Raw genomic sequence first — 15,344 nt, 5'->3', positions numbered from 1 at the left:
CGTGTTCAGTTCTTGAACATCACAAGAACCTCATGCTGTGGAAGCACGGTGATCTGCCTCCTAAGGTCTGCCATGGTGCAGGCTGTCTAAGGCTCGTGCGGTGAGGGGGTGGGGGGCAACTTGGAGAGGTACTAATTTGCAAAAGGGTTGGTGTTGGTTAAGAGGATGGTGGTTGGTTAGGTAGCCAGGCTACAAGAATGAGGGGGGTCTGACGTTAGGCACTGAGGGGGACTCCCTGGCCGCCCAACCTGAGCCACCAGGTAGCTTGGGGAAGAACGCTCTTACTAGGTTTTCTTTGTAAAATTGCTACTTTTTATTTTCCATAAATCTCTCAGAAGCTAAGATGTATGGAAACTGAGAATAGTTGTGAGATCAGAAATCGACCAGTCAGTTCTTAAGCACCAATGTTGCTTTCTAAAAGAACTTCAAGTAGTTCTCCAGTACCTGAAAAAATATTTTTATTAATTAAACTTGCAAGTTTTCATTGATAAATTTCTGACTCATTTAAAGGCAACGATGAGGCTACTTTTGGGATTACAAAATAGGTCCTCACTAAGTTTCTGCATTTTCATCCAGTTAATTGTGTGTGGGTGTGGGTGTGGGTATGTGGGAGGGTGATGGTTTCTGTGGGTGTGTGTATATATATGATGTGGGGGTGTGGGGGAGTATGGCATGTGTGATGTATGTGTGGTATGTAGGTATGTGTGTTGTGGGTGTGGAGTATGTGCATACACTGGCATGCAGAGGCCAGAGGACATCAGATGTCCTGCACTGTCACTCTCTGCCTTACCCTTCTTGAGACTGGGTCTCTCACTGAATCTGGAGCTAGGCTGATGGTCAGCAGATCCCAGCCGTCCTCCAGGCTCCATAGTGCTGGGTCACAGGCATCTGCAGCCATGCCTTGCCATGGTGGATTTTGTTTTTGGTAAACTCTGTGCTGGGATCTGAACTTGGGTCCTCATGCTTATATGGACAGCACTCTTGCCCTCTGAGCCATCTCTCTCTTTAGTCCCGGTTGTTGCTTTTTGCCGTCTTTACTTGGCGCCAAGAATTCATGAGCTGCTCAATAAGCAGTCCCCCACTTTTCTCCCTTAAGGCTGTCCCCTACGTGAGGGCCACTGCAGTCTTCCATTGACTAGATGCGAAAGCGTTGACGTTCCTGGAACTCAGGATTCTACAGTGCCAAGTTGAATCGAATCTGTGAGGACAGCACTTTAGTTCCTTGGTAGTTTCTAGGTTCAAGCTTCGTAACTCTGCTCCGGCCTGCGCCACAGTCGGGAGCTACAGTTGTTGCTTTCCTGATTGAGGTCACAGCAGAGACACTGGCCTGTTACTCCTGAGAAAGCCACGGTGCCCAGCTCTGCCGCTGAGCTGCACCTGTCACACCCACATCTGCATGTTGACTTCTGTTCAGAGAGCACGTGCTTGAGAGTGCGTGATGGGTGGTTATTATTGCAATGTAGTTTCCAAAACATTTACACTTGCATACAAATATTTTTTAATAATTTTGTGTGTGCGTGCATGCCTGCATGTCTGCAAAGATCAGAGGACAACTTGATGGAGTCAGTTCTTCTGTCATCTGGATCTCAGGATCTAACTCAGGTCATCAAGCTTTGCAGCAGGTACCTTTACCCGCTGAGCCTCTGTACGGCTTGAAGGTTTTGTCTGAGTAACCACCACTTCTTCACTAGGGCTACGATCCTCTGTGCTCTTTTAAGTCCATTTGTCCTTCTGCGTGGGGGTGAATGTCTCTCTGCTTCTGCCCTCTTTAAAAAAATGTTTTATGTGTATGAGAATATTGCCTGCATGTATGTAAGTGCACCCGTGTCATGCAGTGCCTGCAGAGGTCAGAAGAGGGTGTTGGATCCCCTGGAACTGGAGTTACAGTTAGCTGCCATGTGGGTGCTGGGAACGGAACCTGGTCCTCTGCAAGAGCAGCAGGTACTCTTAACTGCTGAGCCATCTCTCCAGCTCCTACTTCGGTTTTCTAATCTCAGCTGTACCTTGTCCATTGAGGCTTTTTCCTCCTGAAGCAGTACAGAAGGACCAGAAAAATGAAGGGGTTGTGGGAAGAGAACAGTCCCTTCCTGTGGGGTCTGGTCCAAGTCTCTTGCCTGTTGCAGTCAAAAATCCTTCACAATTGATAGAATTTGCAGTGAAGGCTGCAGGCATACAGAACGTTCTTTTTATAGAGAGATGCTTCGGATAGGAGTGTTACAGCAGCAGTGTGGTGCTGTGCTTACAGCTGAGCAGAGAAGGTCCTGCTCCTTTCCGAGCTGTGACCTCCTTTCCGAGCTGTACATTTCTGGGAATCTCATGAACAAGACTAAACTCCATTCACAGTAAAAGCACATTCAACTCCCATGTACAGCTGACTGTATATGGTTTTCACCTTATTGACCTGTAGTCCTTTCAGTGAACCCCAGGAGCCACCCTGTGATCTTTACCGAAGAGAGAGAAAGTTCCCGACAAAGTCTGCCAACAGCGTAAAAGACAGCCATAACCATCTGTCTCTGAAGACACCTCAGGGTGCTGTTTGTTGAGAAACCCACACCTAGGTGTGTGCTGTCTTTTCCCTTAGCACCTCTTTCTTTAACATCTGTGCTTAGGTCTGTATTAACACCTTTTCTTAAACTACAATACCGTTTCATAGTGACTCAACCTGAAATCTTTGTGGAAGCATTCTGCCGTGTCCCCCACCCCTACCCCTAGCCCCGGGCTCTGAAAAGAGCTCCTTAGGCTGCTTTGCTTGGCCCTCGGCGCCCAGCTGTTTACTCCTGCCAGGAAGGACGTGCCGCCTCCACTTCCAGCTCTGCTGTCCTTTTCCTGATTGTAGCCATTGGCTCCCAAGGCGCTGGTGTGTCCTCCATGTTTGGTGACCACCTGGCTCTTGGCTGCATCGGTTGCTGGCTTACGGTGCCCTCTACTGTTTGGATTTTCTCCTCTGTTGGATCTGCTTCATCCCCTAGCCCCATCTTTGCCCAACATTACACTGTTCTCCTCCCCACTTCTCCCACCTGGGCATCTCTGCCCACTCATTCTCTTGGCAGAGACGGGCCGTCCTGACTCCTGTTGGCAGCATCTCTACCAGTCAGGGCTGTCCACACTGATGAGGGCTGCAGGTAGACTACAGTGACTGTTGCTGAGAAGTTTCCTTCTCACCCATGCCCTCCTTTGCAGTGCCCTGGTCTCCAGTTGCCCCAGTGACTACAGGGGAGGAGGGCATTGGGGCCTGGAGCTTCACTGTGAGCCGAATGACACTGGTCCAGGAATCACCATGCCATAGGGTGCGAGTGTCCTGCCCACCCTTCTGACTTGCCTCCCAAGGGAGGTTGCTCTCTTTTTGGTAGGGACCAGGGCTCTGTTCCCTTTGGGTATTTGCTGAAGGGCGTCCCCCTGTGTCCCTTACGTGCCCTAGGCTGGGACCATAGGCCTTGTCTCTGCCTCCCCGAGAGCCCAGCTGCTTTGACAGAGCCTCGAGGAGCCAGTTGTGTGGAGGGTCCTGTTTCCTCAGTGCTGCCCCCCAGGTTGTCCCCACAGCCTTGCTCTGTCTTCCTGGTTGTGCCTCCGCCACCCCCTCCTACTGGAAATGGAGTGCCACTTCAGCCCTGGTGAAGTTTTGCTGTGTCAACCCAACTTGGGACTTGGGCTTCCCTCCTTCCCAACCTTTCTTTTCCTGTGATGGGTTAAGTCACCTTGGGTCAGTCCTTCCCTCAGCAGGTCCCACCCACAAACCTGAGCCAACTCCAGGGTTGGCGCCTCACCCCTTTGTGTTTAGTCACCCTTTTTTATTTGCCAATATAAGCTTAAAAAGTGGCAGAAGAAATAAAATGTGTTTTGGTTAAATTTTGTAAATTATTACATTACCAATAACCTCTTTCCCAGTGTAAAAATAATGTGGTCCAAAATTCCTTTTAAATATCACAGTACAGAACTTTTCCATAGCCCCAGTGCTTAAAAATTACTGACTTCAGTGCTTTTGTCGTGGTTTAAAAAGCCACATTAATTTTTAAAGGAATTTAGCACAGTTGTGGTTGTTTTATGCTCCCTTAGGGAAAACCCAAAAAGCTCTGCAGTGCTTGTGCTTAGATCACCAAGGGGTCTGTGATGTGTGCAGGCCTGGGGGCAGGAAGGAGGAAGTTTTAGGTCAGTTTCCACAAATAGCTTCCTGTTAGAGACACTTCCAAACAGAGCTGGAGGAGACCCAGTACCTGCCTCATAGCACTCCCTCCCTAATCTGGACCAGGGCTCCTGGCCAGCAGGCCCTGCTACAGGGCACCTGGGCAGGTTCACTGGGGCAGGCCTGAGTGTGGGAGTGAGCCCCCCCCTTTCCAGTGGCTGCACAGTGGCAGCTTTCTGCTGGGGAGACCCTCACCCCTCATTTATGTGTGTAGTGAAGACCAGCAGCCACTTGAGATCTGGCAGTTGAGAGAGGTGTCTGCCCAAGTCTCAACTCAGCACAGCAGGTTTGCTGTAGCTGTTGGGTGTGGAGTAGAACACATCTCCCTATCTACCTCAAGGACTTTGAAGATTACACCCAGGCTGCCGGATCATTCCCAGACAGGGTCATGTTAGGGTCACATTGGCTCTGAAGTTCATGTGCAAGAGAGGGAGGTCAGGAGGAATCAGAAGTCCCAGCTTGGAGCCGTGTTCCTTCAGGCCACCGGAGGAGGGTCAGCCTGCCCCTCCGTATCTAAGAGGTTCCCCAGCAGCCCCAGGCTTGACTATGATACTTGGGCCACAAGACTGTTATGGGGATTAATGTAATGTGATGCTTTGTGACGTCAATGTGACAGGGCACCTTATAGTTGTTCTTGTTGAACTGTTAATGACAAGGTAATAGCTTTCAGTCCAGTTACTGAAAAGGATAGAAACAGAAAAGCCAACAGCATCTGTGGCAGTGTAACCCCAGCAGCTCCTTTCGGAATAGGAAAACTCCGTTTTCTCTTTGCTTACACCCTCTTAAAGCAGAACAGGCCATAGAGGGCCCTGGCCCTGCCTGCTTGTCTAGACTGCCTAGGCACACACATGGCAGCTCCTTCCTGTGTGAACTGAAACAGAAGGAACCCCATTATCTGATGTGTCTGGCATCCCAAATTCAGAGCTGGTTCGCAGAGTGGGAGTCTCAGAATAGTCACCTTGAAATTGGCTGACGTCGGATGGTGAGAGAGGCCCTTAATCAGACTTTAAATGATATTTAAAAGCAAAAGAACATAGGTATGCCCCTTTCTTCCTGGTAAGCTGTCATTCACTGGACAGCGCCCTTCTGAATGGCTGGCCCCGTGCAGTATTGCTGGTCGTAAGTTTGCATTGCACCCCTGGCTTGGTCAGGGAGAGGGACCAGGATTCTGGGACCTGGAGTTAGCTCAGTTGGTAAAGTAAAGCTAGGACCAAGTTCAGTGCCCAGAAACCACTTTTGTTGTTGTTTTTAAAAGCCAACTGTAGTGGCGCATACTTCTAATCCTAGGGCTGAAGAAGAGGAGACAGGTGAGCCCTGGGGCTTGCTGACCAGCTAGGCTAGCTTAATCAGCAAGCTACACGCCCATGAGAGACTGTGCCTCAAAAAGCAAGGTGGACACCTTCTGAGGATAATACCCGAGGTTGACCTGGCATGTGTACACATGTACCACATACACATTTGTGTTCACACACACAAACACATCCCCCCCAAAGATGCTGAAGTTCATGTTCAAGAGAGGGAGGTCGGGAGGAATTAGAAGCTCGCGTGCAGACTTGGTCCAGGGCCACACAAAGGCAGGCTGAAGCTGGCCGTTTTCCTAGGAACTTGGAAAACACCTTGGAGGTGAGCCAGAAACCTAGTAAGTTGCACTTGAGGTTGAGTTCTGGCAAGAAACTTTTCCTCTGCACACTCAGTCGGTCTAATGAAGTGAACACACTTGGTGCTGCTGGCAAAGTTTGGTTCAAAGTCATGTTCGAAGTCGTGTTCAGGCTTGGCACTCAGCATGCTGCAGGGGACCTTGGGGTAGCTTGGGAAGGACTGGTTTGAGTGGAGAAGGGCCTCCATTTCCTGTCACATGAAGATGTTATCAGGGTTGCAGAGTTGCCTAGCACCTTAGAGTGGAACACAAATGTGGACATTCTTGTTCCCAGCCTGGAAGGCAATTGAGGGGCTCTGGGTTGCAGGACTGGCCTGTCCCCCACATGTCCATCCCATCACCTGCACGTAGGTATGGTGAGTCAGATCAGTGCCACCCATCAGAGAGGTCAGGTTTGGGGAAACTGGGGGTACCTTTTGCAGCTTAGTGTTAACAAGTCATAACTGGCAGCTTGAGAACATGGGCCATTCTTTTCAGAATGACCTCATAGGATGGCCATGGTGTGAGGAATTGACGGTGGGTCAGGTGGACCTGTAAGAGAGAAACTGGAATTTGGATATGTCAAATAGACACTTTATTAAGCATCAGCACATGCACTGAAATTAGAATGTTAACAGCGAAGACTAACATGACCCCTGTGCAAAGATGGCATTCAAATCCATGAAGCATTCCACTTAAAAACAGCCACATTAAAAACAAGGGGCAGGGGGTGGGGGGTGGGGGCTGGAGAGATTGCTCAGTGGTTAAGAGCACTGACTGTTCTTACAGAGGACCTGGATTCAAAGGTGAGTACCACATGGCAGCCAACAACCATCTGTAGCTCCAGTTCCAGGGGATCTGGTGCACTCTTTTTTGCGTGACATGGGTGCACTTATTAAACACATGCAGGCAATACACTCATACACAATTTTTATTACAAATAAAAACAAAATACAGAAAATGTTTAAAAACAAAATTAGAATTTTGGTTATAGCCTTTAAAAAGTTCGGTAGGAAAAAAAAAAAGATCACCTTTAATCCCAGTCCTTTGAGGCAGAGGCAGACTGATGTCTGTGAAGATTGAGGCCAACTTGGTCTACATAACAAATTCCAGGCCATCTGGGGCTGCAGAGAGACTCCGTCTCAACAACAACAAAAAGATCTAACGACCAAAATAATATGGAGGCTTAAGATTAAAGGCTCATGAACAACTGTCCCTGATTTGAAACTCGAAATGCAAAGTGCTCCAGAATGCTGTTAAGAATGGCTTCGATTCTCAGAAAGTTTCAGATTTTGGAGCCCCTCATGCACCTCCTCCTGTTCAGAAGTGATGGGAATTTGTTTGGGTCCCTTTGCTTGGGGCCATGACGTTAGTGACTGGGAAAACTGACTTCTGAGAAGCCCTGTGGGACTTTGGTACGAGTCAGCTGTCTAGAAGCATCTTTTATGGATGGGACCAAGGGAATAGATATCAGCTGTGTGTGGAGGGAGGGTTGTTGGACACCTGCAGGAGGGAGGGTTGTTGGACAGCCTATGCTGATGCCCGGGCATCCTGCTTCTCAGAAATATGAACAGAGAGACTTGGGTGGCCAGGGCTTTTGCTGTGTAGGAAATTTTGGGGACCCCAGGGATGGGTGGCCCTTCTACACCTTTTGTGTGGAGACGATCCAGTGTAAAGGGGATGAAACGGCCTGAGCAGCACAGGGGAGCTTCATGGAGATCCACCCCCAAGTCCACCAGGAAGGTGACCTCGGTGTGCACTGATAGAGTTGTGGAGGGCTGGCAAGTACTCCTAAGGGAATGAAGGTATATGCAGGGCTGGCGTGGGCTCTGGCTGAGTGGTGGCACCTTGACCAGAGGTTAGACTGGCCAGGGTCCTGGATAGAGGTGAGGTTCTCAAGCATCCAGCTCATATTGTTGGGATATCCTGGCCACTCTCCTGTGTTGGAGCTCAGATGCAAGGTCTGTGCCATGTGGATTTGGGAGCCAGAACATACACTGCGGGTGGTTGACACTGCATGTGTGTGTGTGTACACATGCACTAGTTCCCATGGACACATTCGCACTAGGCGAAGGAGTAAAGTAAGACGAGAACTTGGTACCAGGAATTATATTCTCTGGCTGCAGCTGTGGGAGCCAAGTGCCACCAGGCAGGTGGTAGCAAAAGCAAAAGCTGCTGTCTGCGTTCTGTGCCCTGGAAGTTCGGATTCCAGTGGTCATGGGGGTGGTTTCCCCTGCAGCTGTGGCAGGGACTTGCTCCCCCCGCCCCCAGTAATTGCTGGTGCTTAGCTGGAATCTCTGCCTTTGGTTTCTGTGGGTCCCGCCCTGCTTCTCCCTCTTTCTTCTGTGTATGTCTGTGTCCGTATCCCCAGGTTGGGCCAGGCTCACCTCACTCAAGTGCTCAAGTGTATTAGTTACTTTTCTGTTGCTGTGATAAAATACCAGGAACAGGGAAACTCATAGAAGGGTTTTTTGGGCTCATGGTTCCAGAGGGATAAGAGTCCACGATGGCATGGCAAGAGGCAGCTGAGCAGAGAGCTGAGTACTCACGTCTTCATGACACTCCCAGGAAGCAAAAGGAGCAAGCTGGACACGGGCAAGGCTGTGAACTCTGAAAGCTGCCCCCAGGGACATGCTTCCTCCAGTGAGGCTGCACCCCTTAAAGGCTCCGTGACCTCCCCCAGCAGTGCCGTCAACTGGGGACCAATGCCAGGTGTTACAGTCCTTGAGCCTGTGGTGACACTTTTTGTTCAAGCACTAACCAAGTATGGCCTCATCTGGCCAGTTAATCTACAAATTACACCTGCGATTGCGGAGTTGAGACTACCAGGTATGAGCTATCATAACACAGTTCAGCCCAAGGCGTGAGTGGAGGGGGTGTTGTGGGACAATGACACTGCTCTTTGGGTCAGTAGGATCCAAAAGTTGATGACTTGTGCTTCCGATTTTGAGGGTGCTTGCTGAATGGGGAGGCTCCCACTGAGCTCTCTGGAGCACCCAGGACAGTGCTCCCTGAGTAGGGCTGTGGAGCTCTGCCCTCACTCTCCTTGCAGAACTCTGATTTCCTCAGTTCTAACTGCCGGTCAGTGTCCTGAGGGTAGGACATAGTGTACCCCCAGGAGGAACCCCACATCCCAAGTAAACCTAGGTGAGATGGCTCAGATGTTAAGAACACTGGTGGCTCTTGAAAAGAACCTGGGTTTGGTTCCCACATCGCTGCTAACAACCATCCATAACTCTAGTTCCAGGGAATCCGACACCTTCTTCTGGCCTTTGAGGGCATTGTACACACATGGTGCTTTTACACACATGCCAGCAAAACACTCATACACATAAAATAAAAATAAAATTTAAATAAACAACAAAAAAGGCCTTGGGCCTGTCTGTTAGACCCCGTGACACATGAGGATGGTTTCTTGGACATCTGGGCTCTTTCTTTACTGCGATGTCATTAAAGTTACAACTTGGCAGTGCCATGGGAAAGAGTCTTAAACTTCTGCCCAAATCCTGGCTGCTTTCCCTGGATCCTGAAAAGTGTGATTACCCATCTCTAGGACCAGGGTGGGGGAGAAGGGATTTTCCAAAGCAGAGTCAACAAAGATTACTTTGCAAACATTGTTTTTCCTGGGAAGGTTGACTTTGTCCATATCTTCAAGAAACAGGAGGTTTCCTGTATCTTATTTAAAAAGAAAAAAGTAAAAATGGGGAAACAAACAGAGCTGCCTGCCTCCACGTGTGCATTTTCCCTGTGGGTAAGTTAGTTGACTGGATATGAGGTGTGTCTGATGAGCCTCATCTGAAATTGTAAGGACGGGTAGCGCTGGGCACTCTTTGCTTCTTTCCCACCAGGATGCCACTTGTCGCCATTTTCCTGCTGGGGTCACTGAGGTAGAGGGAGTCTCTGGACATGGCCATCTTTCAGCTGTCACCTTGGGGGATGTTTGTTGTGTGTCAGGTGTGACAGCAGCCCTTCTGGGAAGGGATTTCATCCTTTTTCTCGCTGAAGAATTTGTGATTTGGGAACCCGAAGTCACTTTGAGTTCCTCCTGAGGCTGGGATGTGCTCCTGTAGAAAGTGAGCTTGTGTAGGGAGCAGCAGCCTCGAGAACCCTGCTGTGCATCCCCCACCCCCAGGGCATCTCCACCTGCCACTTTTGTGAAGAGCTGTCTTTGTATGTGCTCAGCCTTGATTTATGGGGAGAGGGGATCCCAACACAAGTGTGTCTGCAGTCTTGAAATGTTAGAATCTTTGTGTTCTGTTATTGAGTAGCCTGAACACTCGTCAAGGCAGGCAGGACTCCATCTCCTGTCAGACTAGTTGTGTGTCTGTGTGCGTGACTGTGTGTGCTTGCTCACCTCTGTGTGTGCACGCTTGCATCTGTTTGTACATGTGTATGACTGTGTGCTTGCATCTGTGTGTATGTGCATGACTTGTGTGTGCTTGCTCATCTGTGTATATGTGTGTGTGTGTGTGTGTGTGCGTGCATGTGCGCACGAATGCCTGTGAGCTTGCATCTCTGTGGGCTTCTATAGGAAGCGGGACCAGTCCACTTTGGTCTTAGATGGTAACCACTAGACATTTCCTTGGGTTGGGGTGGGGAATGATTATTCATGTTCTTGGGTGATGAGAGACTTGGACCTGAGATTCTGGGGAGAAGGATCTGGCACAGGGCAGGACAGCAGATGTGGCTCTGGGAGGTTCTAGCAATGTTGTTTAGAGAAGTTTCTGGCTTTGTTGGGGTTTGTATGAGGCACAAAGGACCTAGAAAGAGAGCCAGGAACGGATTTGGAGCCTTGACTCTCAGACGTCAGTTTGGTTTCGGAGGTGGCTTGTCCCTGCTGTGCAGATCTCCTGGCCCGCTGAGTGCTGCAGGCAGCTGTGTGCCCCTCCTGCCTGGGTGTGTCTAGGGGCCACCCTTGGGGCCTTCCCCGGCCACACTCTGACTTCCCATTCCAGCAGGGCCCCAGGTGGTTTCTCGCTAACCCAGTGTGATCTCTAACACCCCCCTGTGTGCCGGCTGCACCTCTGTCCATGTGCAGATCCATCGGTAGCTTTTGTCTAACCGTGTGTGGTAGTCAGGCATCCTTCCCTACCTGTGAGTCCGGAGACGCCACCCTCACCCTGCTGTGTGTTTTCCTCTCAAGCACTGGGTTTCCCTTGAGGAGAAGAACACAGGTTCTCAGGTGTTGTACACCAGGCCCTGTGAAGCACGGAAATGCATTTGTTTGCCAGTGGGTGAGAATCTATGAATGTATGAATAAAGTCCATATAAATACTCCACGTTCCTCAGTCAGGGCTGCCTGGTGTCTGTCGCACAGGAGGCCATGCCTTTGAATGAGAAAAGAGCATGGGTTCTTAAGACAAATGTTTAGATCGGTGTTCAATTCTAAAAATGCAGTCACTGCGGGAGGCATCTAAAATCTCAGTCCTTCCAACCTTGTCCCCTGGCGGCCGCCTGGCCTAGAGTGCATTTTTCCACAAGAGAAGCCCGTGTCTGTCTCCCTCCAGCCCCCACCTCTGTCACCTCTGTCTTCTTCTGTAACGTGATGTTTTGTGTGTGGCAGGTGGCAGGTTCAAGAAGGAGATCGTGGTGGATGGACAGAGCTATCTGCTGTTGATTAGGGATGAAGGGGGCCCCCCAGAGGCACAGGTGAGTACTGCATACACAACAGAAGCCACCTCTGTGTGCTTTGCCTTTTGAGTTCTGGAAGTGAGTCAAGTGCTTTTAAAACAGGATATTTAGATGAAGTTGGGTCTGTGTGGCTTATTTGTTGTTCATGTATTTTTAAGAAGGAAGAAAAAGCAGGTGATTCATCTGTTCCTTGTCAACTCTTATTTAAAGGGTGGCATCCAGGAATTTCTGTGCCTTTAAAAATTGTTTCTTGTTTCTCCTTGGTTTGATCTCATTAACATCGTAACATTTTCAAATCCACTGGTGGAACTAAGAAGCTGACCCACTTTCTGTTTCTGGTAGTCGACAGAGTGGGCGTCCCCACACACTCACCAGCCTTCTGGGCCCACGTCACTCTCCACTAAACACTGTTGTACAGTGTGCTGTGATTTCCTTGAAAATTCCCTAGAAAGGTGGCAGTTTGCAAACCGAAAGGAGAGTGTGGAAAACCCCTTTCACCCAGCTTACTGGTTTGCTGACATAGTTTTTTAAGTGCACGACAGGCGTGCAGACCTAGTCCTAGCCCATAGCACACATACAGACCACACTAAACACTTCTGTCTTGAGCGTCTCTCATTTAAAAGTAAAGTGTAGGATTAGACAGGAGGCGGTAACTAAGGTAAATGATGCTGAAGACAGGGACTGTTGAAGGGCTGCCCTACACCCTTGGAAGACCTCGAAGAGTTCCAGAAACTGCCGTCAGTTCTCCATGTTCTGCTTACTATAAAACACTACCGACTATGTGATGTGCAGCGTTCAGGAGTATAGCCAGTTAGGCTATGACAGTGCAGTGTCATGCAGAGGGTTTACTAGTTGGTATCACTGACACAGTGTCATTTTCTGTTGCTGTTATAAAATACGCTGACAAAAGCAACTTGAGGGGGAAAGGGTTTATCCCTCCAGTTCAAGACTGCGGTCAGTCGTGCAGGAAAATCAAGGTGGCAGGGCTTGAAGCATCCCTCCCACCACTCCCACAGTCAAGAAGTACAACGCACCTCCGCTCAGCTCCATTCCTGCAGACACGCGTCAGGACCCCAGCCCAAAACGGTGCAGGTCTTCCCACCTCAGCTCGAGGTGGCTTCCCTCAGGCACGTACACAGGCTCGTCCTCCAGGGGATTCTAGGTCCTCCCAAGTTGATGCTCAGCACTGACCATCACATGGTGATGCTAAGAAGGAAGTATCTTGAAGACATGTGGTGGATGGTCCTGAACTTAACACTTCTACTAGCGAGGCTGTCAGGGCCTCAAGGGTAGGAATTCTGAGCTTGATGAGCATGCTCTGTGTTACAGGGAGCCCCCCGAGTCCCCACTGGAGAGGAAACTCTAGCCCAGGGTTGTGGCCACAGAACCGGGGCCCACCATGAAGTGAGCACGGCACACTACGGACTTAAGCCTACCAGGGATGTTACTGGAGACAGCATCTTAGTTAATGCCCTTGTTTGAAGGTACAGCTTAGTACTCATGGAGCCCTGGGCTCAACCCCAGCATAAAAAAAAAAACCCCAAAAAACCAAACCAGTATTTTTGTCTCGGGTGGAAATTTCCTTCAGCTCTCTTTTTCCTAATCTCCCTGGGAATTGCCTCTTCATTAGCTTCCGCTGCGCAGGGTATGTGAGTGTCATTTGATGAATAACGTTTTTCTTCCTTTTAATCACTGTATCAGGGAATTGCATAAGGAAAACAGCAACAAAGGCCTGCGGCAGGCGTGTGCCTCAGAGCACACGTGTTGTGTGCCTGAGCCTGTCACAGTGGCCTTGGCTCTCAGGTCTCGCCCAGGCTGGCAGGACATAGGGTTGGGATGAGGACCCAGGAGGCCTGTCTGGGCCCCCTTGGGGTGTCCATGGCAGTGAGGAAGCCTTTTCACAGTTTCCCTGACGACCATCCTTACTCTAGCCCTTCAGCAGTGCCGTGCCCACATGTGTCCCCTGGTTGAAGTCTCCCCTGCAGGGCATTACGGTGGGGTCTCACACACTCACGTGTGCAGTTTCTTTCTTTGCATCATTATGGATCGTTTTCTAGCTGAGAGTAATGGCATCGCGATAGAAATTGCAAGGGTTTTTTTGTGCTTACTGCTGTCATCTCACGGTTGTGCAGAAACTGCCAATCTATTGCCCTTGTTTTTCCTTCAAAATTGCCATTTTCTAATTAGGGCTCAAAATGTATACAGAGAGAAAATGAGGGGATGGGATAGGGCTAGATTTCCTCTGAACAGAGACTCACATGGGTCCCAACTTTCACGTCAGGAGCTGAGATCTGATCTGGGGATACGAGGCTACTCTCCTACATCGGTGTTCAGGGCAAGGCCTTCCCCTCCCTGCCTCTCAGAAGAGAAGGTGTTTTAGGTTTTCACCTTTTGCTGTGATAAAACACCCCAAGGAGGGTCTGGAGAGATGGCTCAGTAGTGGAGAGATGGCTCAGTGGTTAATAGACTGGCTAGTCTTGCAGAGGACCAGGCTTGGTTCCCAGCACCCACACCTTTAAAACTGTCCATAACTCCAGTTCCAGAGGGATCTGTTGCCCTCTTCTGGTGTCTGGGCATTGCACATGCAGGTGTACTTACATGCAGGCAAAAGTCATACACATAAAATAAAAATTAAAATACCCAGTAGAAACTAAGAGAGAAAGGGTTTGTTAGGTTCACAGTTCCAGGTCACAGCCTGCCAGAGCAGGGAAGCTAAGGGGGCGGGGCCCGGAACCATCTGGTCCCATGACAGCAAGAGGATCCAGGCATCAAAGCCTCAGCGCATTCCACGGTCCAGGACCCAAACCCAGGGAATGATTGTGCCCACACTGGGCAGATTTCCCCGCCTCTCTTAGCATCATCAAAATAATCCCCTAGAGACATGCTCAGAGGCCCATCCCCCAGGTGATTGTAGAGTTTGTCAGGCTGACAGCCCACACCAACCATCACCAAGGGAAAGGAACCCCTGGCAGGGAGAAGAGGAGGCGGTCTTCCAGCCCAGGTCCCAGGGTCCCTGTGCTGCCTCCAGTATCTGCAGGAGCTTGGCCACACAGCTCCCACAGCTGCTGGCCCCCAAAGATCTGCCTCAAGAGACTTGACCCCAAGATCTTTCTTATACTTCTCTCAAATATTCCACACATAAACAGTTTTTGTTATGGGTGAAAATCAGAATCTATTTACACACACACACACACACACACACACACACACACACGCACACACGGCTGCTGAACTGGGGGCCAGGCCATGGACATAAATAATGACCTGGGACAGCGTCTTTTAGAGAAAGCAGACAGCTTTTTGGTTTTGTTTGTTCACATGTGGAGAGAACAAGCTTGATGTCAGTCATGGGATCTGGAAGTTGCTGTGCCAGATGTTGTGAGTGGGGTTCGGTGCATTTGAGAGCTCCACCTCTGCTCGAGGCTCCCAGGGTCGCTGTTGTAAATGAGATGACACAAGGACTCAGTGTAGATTAGTCTGATCTCCTCTCACCTTTCCTAAACATAAATGGGCGTTTCCCAGCAGGGCGCTTGGTGAGTTGAGTGGCAGCTCAGCCTCTGCTGGTCGTGGAACTCTGGGGGCAGAGGCGTCTCCAGTCTCGGGTGCTGGGCAATGAAGGCACCAGGGCATTTCTGAGAAGGCTGTGGGGGCCCAGAGGAGGAGTACCCTCTCAACCTGCAGGTCCATCAAGTCTCCCAAGAGCTTCTGAGGAGACTGTGACACCCCTACCTGTCCCCAGATGGGGAGGAGCCTTCTGTCTGCAGGATGAGATTTCCCTGGGTTAGGGCAGGGGTAGACAGTTAAGGGCACAGAAATCACAGGAGAACAGACAGCATGGCTGTGTTCTGGAGGGTCCTGGTGGAAACAAACAAGGATCCCATTCCTGAGCTGGCTCCC

General features: G+C 50.0%; 1 protein-coding gene across 10 annotated transcripts in view; it reads left to right on the top strand.

The window, feature by feature from the left end:
- Agap1 (ArfGAP with GTPase domain, ankyrin repeat and PH domain 1) overlaps nt 1-15,344 on the top strand; it is a 511,278-nt gene that overhangs the window by 177,860 nt on the left and 318,074 nt on the right. For all 10 annotated transcript variants that reach the window (XM_017795748.2, XM_017795749.2, XM_008823665.3 and 7 more), the window contains one exon: nt 11,380-11,465. In XM_017795748.2, the coding sequence (XP_017651237.1) occupies nt 11,380-11,465 (86 nt within the window). The remainder of the gene's footprint in view (nt 1-11,379; nt 11,466-15,344) is intronic.

The sequence above is a fragment of the Nannospalax galili genome, unplaced genomic scaffold, assembly GCF_000622305.1.
Source record: "Nannospalax galili isolate Female #2095 unplaced genomic scaffold, S.galili_v1.0 scaffold149, whole genome shotgun sequence".
NCBI classification, from domain to species: domain Eukaryota; kingdom Metazoa; phylum Chordata; class Mammalia; order Rodentia; family Spalacidae; genus Nannospalax; species Nannospalax galili.
This window is presented reverse-complemented; position numbering and strand designations above follow the sequence as displayed.